The 10,000-nt window shown below is 43.8% G+C and overlaps 2 protein-coding genes across 2 annotated transcripts in view; both read right to left on the reverse strand.

The window, feature by feature from the left end:
* The window catches only part of EMWEY_00029340 (hypothetical protein, conserved), a gene marked incomplete at both ends in the record, with an annotated part of 1,298 nt that extends 688 nt beyond the window's left edge, over positions 1-610 (reverse strand). The window contains 3 exons of the mRNA XM_013478266.1: positions 12-83; positions 371-390; positions 585-610. Of these exons, the coding sequence (XP_013333720.1) occupies positions 12-83; positions 371-390; positions 585-610 (118 nt within the window). The remainder of the gene's footprint in view (positions 1-11; positions 84-370; positions 391-584) is intronic.
* A 2,646-nt stretch (positions 611-3,256) lies between these two features.
* On the reverse strand, positions 3,257-8,266 carry EMWEY_00029350 (Calcium homeostasis endoplasmic reticulum protein, related, related; the record flags this gene model as incomplete). The annotated part of the gene is made up of 13 exons (XM_013478267.1): positions 3,257-3,301; positions 3,448-3,505; positions 3,763-3,898; positions 4,149-4,267; positions 4,513-4,632; positions 4,864-4,954; positions 5,157-5,229; positions 5,435-5,538; positions 5,652-5,700; positions 5,921-6,055; positions 6,789-7,236; positions 7,431-7,536; positions 7,729-8,266. 13 exons carry the CDS (start codon positions 8,264-8,266, stop codon positions 3,257-3,259), a joined length of 2,022 nt encoding a protein of 673 aa, XP_013333721.1.
* Positions 8,267-10,000: the final 1,734 nt, after the last annotated feature.

Below are 10,000 nucleotides of genomic sequence, written 5' to 3' on the forward strand. Positions count from 1 at the left end.
GTTTTGCTAACCTTTCAGATCTTCGTGAGAGACTTTGTACGTCAATATCATATCTTGGCATCCATCCATTGATGGAGGTGTATCTGCGTAACAGAAACAAACAGGCACGTGTCTGCTGCTGCTGCAGCAGCAACAGCAGCAACAGCAGCAGCAGAAACAGCAGCAACGGCGGCAGCAGCTGCTTCTCGCAGCTCAAGGAACAGTACTTCCAGCAGTAGAACTAGCAGCAGTACCAACAGTGGCAGGCAAAGCAGCAGCAGCAGCAGCAACAACAGCAGCAGCAACAGCAGCAACAGCAACAGCAGCACCAGCAATTCTTACACATTCTTCTAAGGATTATTGCGATGATATTTGCCTCTTCGTTTCTTACCCACAACTATACAACCACAACTCAACACTCCAAACCCTAAACCCTAAACCCTAAACCCTAAACCCTAAACCCTAATTCCTAAACTCTAAACCCTAAACTATAAACCCTAAACGACAGCGGAACAATAAAGGGTTGCAAATACAACTACTCAGCCACCATCTTCCCACCGCATGCATATTAGGCTTTAGGGTTTAGGGTTTAGGGTTTGGCGTACCTGCCATCCTGTCCACTGTGCTGCATCATCAGCTAAATTCATTTTCTTTGTGTAAGAAGCACTACGCAGCAGCGCAGCAAATGGAGAAGCATCCAGCAAAGCTCGGCGAAAACCTGCAGCAGCAGCAGCAGCAGCAGCAGCAGAAGCAGCAAGAGCAGCAGCAACAGTAGGAACAACGTACAAGCGATTCAACACAGGTAGCTGCAGCAGTTGGATACAGCAGCACCAACAGGAGCAGCAAGACCTTCAGCAGCCGCACCGCAGCAGCAGCAGCACCAACCCCAACTGCAGCAGCAGCAGCAGCAGCAGCAAGAGTAGTAGCTGACCAGCAGCAACATGAGTTACATCTCCTCTTCCTAAGGGTGCTAAATCAGTAATAGAGAGAGGCTGCAGCAGCAGCAGCTGCACCTCTACACCTCGTGAATCAACAAAACAGCCTGTCTGTAGGGCTGCTGTTACCTGCAGCAGCAGAAACAGCAGCAGCAGCAGCAGAAGTAAGAGCAGCAGCAACAGCAGCAACAATAGCAGCAGATGTATAAACTGCAGCAACAGCTACACAGAAACATTCGTTATAGCTGAAGAGGATTCGCCGGACAAACAGCAGCAACAGCAGCAACAGCAACAGCAGCAACAGCAGCAACAGCAGCAGCAAAAGGGTAGATAAATACCCCTGCCCTATCCTCGAAGTCTTTATAGAGAAGAAAAGTATAACCATCATAAGAAACCTAACCATAAACAAAAACAATAAAATTAGTGTTTAGGGTTTAGGGTTTAGGGTTTAGGGTTTAGGGTTAATATGATTTATTATTATTTTTTTAATTATTATTAATATTATTATTATTTAATAATAAATAAATAAATAAATAAATAAATAAAAATAAAAAAAAATGAATAATATTAACCTTAATAAACAAACAAAGACAAAAAAAACAAAACAAAAAAAATGGCATAAATGGCATAACTAGCCAAAAAAAAAAAGAAATAAATAAATAAATAAATAAATATATAAATGTACCCTTTGTGTATTAATAAAAGGTTTAATTTGTAGATCTTTATGATATTTATCTTGTGTTCCTCCTCCTTCTTCTCCTTCTTCTCCTTCTTCTTCCTTAATAGGTATAAAAAAAAGAGGAAAAGAAAAAAGTTTCCCCTTAATAAGAGACATTTGTGTTAAATAGATTGTCTCTATCCATTTAATTAATTTATCTCTTTCTCCTGTCTCTATAATTAAGGGGGATACTTTTTTTTCTCCTTCTTCTTCCTCTGCTGCTGCGGCTGCTGCTGCTGCTGCTAACTGCAGCAGCAGCAGCAGCAACGACAGGTGCAGCAACAGAAATTATATCAATTTATGCTTCTGTTTCTAGTTATTAAACTTTTCCATATTTGCTGCAGCAGCAGCAAGAGCAGCAAGACCACCAGCAGCAGCAACGGCCGAGACCGTCAACAGCAGCAGCAGCAGCAGCTCCTGTTGCTGCTGCGCTGCATGTATTTACTTCTTCTTGTCTTTTAATGTGTAGGTACACCTAAATAAATTAATTAATAAATATAATCCCATTAGCATGAGATTCAGTTTGCTGCTGCTGCTGCTGTTGCTGCTGCTGCTGTTGCTCGTACCGCTCAGCTGCTGCTGCTGCTGCTGCTGGCCTGTGCCTTCGTCTTCCTTGCTGTTATATCCTTTATTTATTTAATAATAAATAAAAATAAAAAAGGAAGAAAAAACAGCAAAAGAAGAAATAAACATTTATTATCTTTATTTATTATCTAATAAACCCTAAACCCTAACTTTGCCTGTGGGGCCCGATATCTATAGAGACCTCTAAACCCTAAACCCTAAACCCTAAACCCTAGAAAGAAAATCCTTAGCAATATTCAGGTGTGCGTACACCCCAATACCCGCATGCATGCATTCATGCATGCAGCGTATAGATCTTCTAGGGTTTAGGGTTTGTCAACCTCCAAGGGTAAGAACGTAAACCCTCGCAAGTACAGGTAGGGAGTAGGGTTTAGCGGCGAGGGTTTAGTTAGTTAGTTTTGGCCGCCCAAGGGTTTAGGGTTTATTGAGGGTTTAGGGTTTGTAGTTCAATCCTCGGGTTTAAACACTCATAAGAGCCTATTAGGGTTTAGGGTTTATGTGCTCACGCTTAATACGGATAACTAAGCTTTATGAGGGTTTAGGTCCTATGAGTCTTCTAGGGTTTAGGGTTTAGGGTTTAGGGTTAGGGTTTAGGGTTTAGGGTTTGCATTTCATATTATTCATATTTTCTTTAAAAGTTTTAAAGCCGCTAAAAACCCTCAAAGTCAAGAAAGCTGCTGCTGCTAATTTTGCTGCTGCTGCAGCAGCAGCAGCTGCTGCTGCTATGCTTGCAGCAGGAACTACTACTACTACTACTGCTGCTGCTGCTGCTGCTGCTAATTCTGCAGCAGGACCAACTTCTGCTACTTCTGCTGCTACTACTGCAGCAGGAGCGGCTGTTGCTGCTGCTACTAAGGTTGCAGCAGCACCAGCTGCTGCTACTGCTGCTGCTAATATTGCAGCAGCAACAGTTTCTGCTGCTGCTGCTGCTAAGGTTGCAGCAGCAACAGCTGCTGCTACTGCTGCTGCTACTGCTGCTGCTAATATTGCAGCAGCAACAGCTTCTGCTGCTGCTGCTGCTGCACTGCGCGTAGACACTTTACGGCCGTTGCTTGCTGCTGCAGTCCCGAGCCAGATGCCCAACCTACAGCATTAGCAGCAGCAAAGACAGCAGCATTAGCAGCAGCAAATGAGCAGCAGCATCAGCAGCAGCAACAGCACCAGAATTACCCCTTCTACAGGTCAACAAAGAAATTAGGGTTTAGGGTTTAGGGTTTAGGGTTTACGTACCTTCCCACAAAGATAGCAATTCCTGTCTTGTCTTCCCATCTCCCTTCTCTCTGCTTTACTGTAATTATACATACACCCCACAACAAAACCCTAAACCCTAAACCCTAAACCCTAAACCCTAATTATTAATCCCCAACCATCCCTAAACCCTTCTCATGCCCTAACCTCCCCGTCCCCAACCAAACCCTAAACCCTAAAAAAAGAAAACCCTATCCATTATTATTATCCCCGTTAGATTCTCTCTATCTTAATCCCACCCTCCTAAACCCTAAACCCTAAACCCTAAACCCTAAACCCTAAACCCTAAACCCTTACTGTGCAGCCATAACTTCATGATATCTTCCTGCCCTTTGATGCCTAAATCTCTCAAAAGGGTCTGACAAATCAACAGGCGGGGGTTTACGTGTTTCTGCTGTTGCCCCTAACCCTAACCGCATATTTGTACGAGGACCTGAATAAAAATAATTATAATATACATAAACCCTAATTTACTCCTGTGCTGCTGATGATTATTATGATGGTTATAAGGGGAGAGGGGTTGCTGCTCCTGTTGTTTAGAGGGAGAGAGAGAGATATGCAGCAGCAGCAGCAGCAGCAGCAAAACGGGATAAAAACGCTAAAAGAAACCATCATTAGGGTTTAGCTAGGGTTTAGGTAGGGTTTAATTAGGGTTTAGCTAGGGTTTAGGGTTTAGGGTTTACCAGCAAAGCTACCATCATCTTGTAGACCCATCTCTGCAGCAATCCAATTGTTGCTGATGCGCGGCCTGTCTCCTTTCTGCTGCGGTCTATCAGGAGACTGTTGACGGCGGTCCTTCTCTCTATACACACCAGCAGCAGCAGCAGCAGCAGCAGCAGCAGCAGCAGCAGCAGCAGCACAGCAGCAGTTAAGGGTAAGGAGAAAGGGAGGTGGATTTTCTGCTGCATATGTGCAGCAGCAGCAGACCTAGAAGCAGCAGCAGCAGCAGCAGCAGCAGCACCGCAAAAACCACCACCGACCAGACCAACTGCAACAGCAGCAGCAAAACCATCAGCAGCAGCAGCAGCAGCAGCAGCAGCAGCAAACCTTGCTTCTAGCTTCCTCTCAAGACTAGCACTACTAGATCTACTTCTTGAATGTGCGCTGTCGCTGCTGATGCTGCCGCTCATAGATGGAGACACAGACCGACGTCTTCCTGCCTTCGCCCTGTACACCCAAAACCCTAAACCCTAAACCCTAAACTCTAAACCCTAAACCCTAAACCCTAAACACTAGACACTAAACCATAAACATTAAACTTTTGTCTAAGATGCAACAATAGCAGATGTTGAACATAATGGCTTAAATATAAAAGAGAAAATATACACAAACCCTAAACCCTAACCTAAACCCTAAACCCTAAACCCTAATTTGGGGTTTAGGGTTTGAATAACTCACATCTTGCGTCTAAAGTTTTCTTCTATGTGATCTAAATCTTCATAAAAGTCTTGAAGACGATCTAATAAATACTCAGAAGGAGGCTCAACAGCTGCAGCAGCAGCAGCAACAGCAACAGCAGCAACAACACATGCAGCAGCAGCAGCAGCAGCAGCAGCAATGTATGCAGCAGCAGCAGCTCATAATACAGCACCAGTAAACCAACTCGACAATTTGTTGCTGCTCTTGCTGCTATTCCAGCAGCAGCAACAACAGCGGCAACAGCAGCAGCAGCAGCAGCAGCAGCAGCTTACGTGGCATAGTTTGTGGTGTCGCCAGGGGGTCGAGGGGTCGATAAGGAACGAAGGCCGCATGCATATGCCGTGTCTGCACAAATCAAACCCTAAACCCTAAACCCTAAACCCTAGGGTTTCGGGGGTGCTCAAGGGTTCTTTTACCCGTGTTAGGAGGAAGAAGGACTAAGGGTTTAAGGTGGGGAGGATTAGGGTTTACAATTAGGGTTTACAATTAGGGTTTACAATTAGGGTTTACGATTAGGGTTTACAATTAGGGTTTAGGGTTTAGGGTTTACCCTTTTAATTATACTACGAAGCATAGTAGCCATAACCCCTACAGAAACCGTCTCTGGCGTAAACCCTAATTCTTCAGGTCTTCTATCAAACCCTCGTGAAGGCTCTGCAGCAAACCCTAAACCCTAAACCCTAAACCCTAAATCCCAAACCCTAAACCCTAAACCCTAAACCCTTAACCCTAGCTGCCTCCTCCAAGGGTTGAGGGTTTGTACGTACCTGGAGTCCCTCCTATATCATCAAAATCGCCAAACCCTCCCGATCGTCGCTGCAGCAGCAGCAAACGCAGCAGCAGATGCAGCAGCAAATGCAGCAGCAGCACCAAATGCAGCAGCAACAGCAGATCCAACAGCAACAGCAGGAGAAACAGCAGCAGCAAAATCAACAGCAGCAGCAGCAACAACAACAGCAGGAGCAGTCGATCAACCAGTTTCAACGTAACGACCGCGAAAACCCTAAACCCTAAACCCTAAATCCTAAACCCTAACCTCAGGATCAGCCCGATTAGGGTTTAGGGCTTGCTGCAGTTGCTGCTGGGGTATACGGCAAAGGAAGCAAATCTCTCTTCTTTCGTCATTATTAAGAACTCCTCTTTCTACCCATAAAGATAATACACGTTCAACCTGTATACAACAACAAAACCCTAAACCCTAAACCCTAAACCCTAAACCCTTGAAATTGTTGTTTTTTAGGATTGCATGTCTATGTGTACTGTGCCGTTTGCTGCACTTCTGCTGCTGCTGTTGCTGTTGCTGTTGCTGCTGCTGTTGCTGCTGCTGCTATTATATCATAAGCAAGCTATAAACCTTAATAAGCGGCTGTTTCTGCGGATTAGGGTTTAGGGTTTAGGGTTTATACCTTTTGAGGGTTTTCTGCTGCCTCCCCTTCATATGCCTCTCTTGCTATCCAAGGCAGCCAGGGCTTAAAGGAAGAAAGAAGAGGACTTGAGGGTTTAGATATTGCCTCATTCTAAGGAAAAATAAATAAATAAATAAATAAATAAATAAATTAATTAATTAATTAATTAATATAAATAAAAATAATCTAGGAGATAAAAAAAAAATAAATCAAGGATTTATTTTATATGCGCTTATTTCGAGGGTTTAGGGTTTAGGGTTTAAAATCTCGAATTAGGGTTTAGGGTTTAGGGTTTACAAAAAAATTAGGGTTTAGGGTTTAGGGTTTAGATACCTGTACAATATCATGAGCTAAATAAAGTGTATTAAGTTTATGCAGGGGAGTTTTTAGGGTTTTTTGTTGTTTATATATAGCTGCTGCTAGTGCTGCTGCTGCTGCAGGATCTGGTTCACCATTACTGCTGCTGCTGCTGCTGCTGCTGCTGCAGTAGACCTCTACCCATTTTCTTGCTGCTCTTATACGATCTGCTGTTGCTTCTTCCTCTAGGGTTTTTAATACATCAATTAGTTCTTTTTCTTTATTTAACCCTAATTGTCCTTCGTGCTGCTGCTGCTGCTGCGGCTTCTGTCTATACAGCAGCAGCAAAGATTCTATATCATAAGACCAGTTAGGTTCCTGCTGCTGCTGCTGCTGCTGCAGTTGCTGCTGTTGCTGCAGTGCCTGTTGCTGCTGCAGTGCCTGTTGCTGCTGCTGTAGAACTTGCTGCTGCTGTAATGCCTGCTGCTGCTGTAATGCTTGCTGCTGCTGCAGTGCAGCAGCAGCTGCTGCCTGCTGCTGCTGTTGCTGCTGCTGCTGCTGCTGCTGCTGAGGGGGAGGAGGAGGAGGAGGAGGACGACCTCCGTCTTGATCAGGAGATATTCCTTTCTCTATGCAGCTCACGAGGTACCTGTAGCGTAAACCCTAAACCCTAAACCCTAAACCCTAATCCTGCAACCCTCAACCCTCCAAGGATATTCAATACCTGTTGTCTACCTGCAATTTACAAACCCTTATTTTTCCCGCCAAATATATCTAGGGTTTAATATCTAGGGTTTAGGGTTTAGGGTTTTAATTATCTAGGGTTTAGGGTTTAGGGTTTACCTATAATATTCACAACCCTCTCCCCCCATCAAGAAAGAAAAGCGAGGGTCTGCGCCATCCCTTTGCCGCACTAGTCGCTCCATCTCAGGGTTTCTTCCGCAGTACTCTGCATACAAACCCTAAACCCTAAACCCTAAACCCTAAACCCTAATAATAGAATTTTTGACCATCAACACTAAACCCTAACAGTAACATTCTAAACCCTAAACCCTAAACAGTGGATTCTAAACAACCCTCATTCGTTCACTTTGAATACCCCAAACCCTAAACCCTAAACCCTAAACCCTAAACCCTAAACCCTTGCCTGCCATAGTTCGTATTCTTTTAGCTAGCTCAGGGTCTGCAGGTGGTTGTACACTTTGTCTGCCGCTGAATGCTGAGCCATAGGGAGACATTTGTGCTGTTTGTCCATAAGGACTTGCTGCTGCTGCTGCTGCTGCTGCTCCTGCACTGCCAGGTGCTGCTGCTGCTGATGCAGCAGCAGCAGATGCAGCAGGAGAACCGTAAGAAGAACCAGCAGGAGGAGAGAAACCATAACCCTGTGCATACATTTGCTGCTGTGGATATGGATATGCTGCTGGTGTATGCTGCTGCTGCTGCTGCTGCTGCATATACTGCTGCTGCTGCATATGTTGCTGCTGCTGCATATGCTGCTGCTGCTGCATGTAATGCTGCTGCTGCAGCATCATCTGATGCATTTGCTGCTGCTGTGCAGGATCATACCCTGCAGGAGGGTATCCACCCATATGGTGCTGCATATATTGCTGCATTTGCTGCTGCTGCTGCTGCTGCTGCTGCATGTACTGCTGCGGGTGCGCCCCGCCTTGGTTCCACATTGTTGCTGCAGCAGCAAACTAATCATTAGCTGCAGCAGCAAACAATTAATAAATAAGAATATAATTGTTGAATAATAAGGGTTTAGGGTTTATGGATGTTGAGGGTTTAGGGTTCTTCTTGAGGATAATGATGAGGGTTTAGGGTTTGAGGACAAGGGTTTAGGGTTTAGGGTTTAGGGTTTACCTCTTTCCCCTCTCTTATACAAAACAAATTAATACAAAACACATATTATTGAAGAAAGGGCCGCAGCAACAGCAGCAACAGCAGCAGATACTTCTGCTGCTGCTGCTGCTGCAGCGCATGCAATCTGCAGCAAAGCCCCAAGCAGCCCCCTATATATATATATACCTATGGCCGCCGACTCTGCTGCTGCTGTCTCGCAGCAGACAGTCACTCACCCACCAGCAGCAGCAGCAGCAACAGCAGCAGCAGCAGCAGCAGCAGCAGACAGCAGCAAATAACTTTTTTCCCTTTATTATTTATTTTTATTAATAGATTTAACAGGTCTGTCTTGTAGCAAAGGTGTTATTAACAGCAGCAGCAACTGCAACAACACCAACACCAGCAGCAGCAGCAGCGACAGCAGCAGCAGCAGCAGCAGCAGGAGAGAAGATGACGACTATATATTGTATATATAATTATTTATTTATATTTTTTATTATATTTATTAATTATACAGAAGCATTTACATTAAATAATACAAATACATCATTAAATCTTTTTGCTGCTCCTGCTGCTGCACCTGCAACAACCCCCCTTTCTGCTGCTGCAGCAACACCAGCAGCAGCAGCAGCACCACCAACAGCAGCAGCAGCAGCAGCAGCTGCTGCTGCCCGACCTCTCTCTCCTATATCCGATCTTGCTGCTCCATCATCAGCCCTTACACTCACCCAAACCCCAGCAGCAGCAACACCACCAACAACAGCAGCAGCAGCAGCAGCAGCAGCAGCAGCAGACACCACAACCGACACCAGCAGCAGCAGCAGCAGCAGCAATAAAGAAAGGGAATATATAGATGGTAAGACAGTATCGTCATTAACATCATCAATATCTTCAGGTGTATATACAGCTGAGGATATAAAGAAAATATTACCTCATCGTTATCCTTTTTTATTTATAGATAAAGTTGTATCTTTTTTACCAGGAAAAAAAGCTGTAGGTATTAAATTAATTACTCATAATGAAGAATTATTTAATGGACATTTTCCTAGTAGATCTGTTATGCCTGGAGTACTACAGGTAAACCCTAAACCCTAAACCCTAGGAAACCCTAAGAAACCCTAAACCCTAGGAAACCCTAGGAAGCCCTAAACCCTAGGAAACCCTAAACCCTAAACCCTAGAAAATTCTTAAACCCTAGAAAATTTATAAACTCTAGGAATGTGTATATCTAATAAATTTATTTATCTATATATAAATAATAACACTATTTATTTATTTTATTTATTTTATTTATTTATTTATAGGTGGAGGCTCTAGCTCAATTAGCGGGTATAGTTGCATTACAGCCACCATTAACAGATGGTAAAGGACTCTTCTATTTTGCAGGAGCTGATGGTATCCGATGGAGAAAACCCTTACAACCAGGTAATATATATTATTAGGGTTTAGGGTTTAGGGTTTAGGGTTTAGGGTTTAGGGTTTAGTGTTTAGTGTTTATGATATGGTATAATGTAACGTTATGAATATATTTAAAATATATTTAAAATATTTATAAAATTCCTATCAAATAA

Source organism: Eimeria maxima, genomic scaffold (assembly GCF_000499605.1).
Source record: "Eimeria maxima Weybridge genomic scaffold, Emw_scaff345, whole genome shotgun sequence".
Classification (NCBI taxonomy): domain Eukaryota; phylum Apicomplexa; class Conoidasida; order Eucoccidiorida; family Eimeriidae; genus Eimeria; species Eimeria maxima.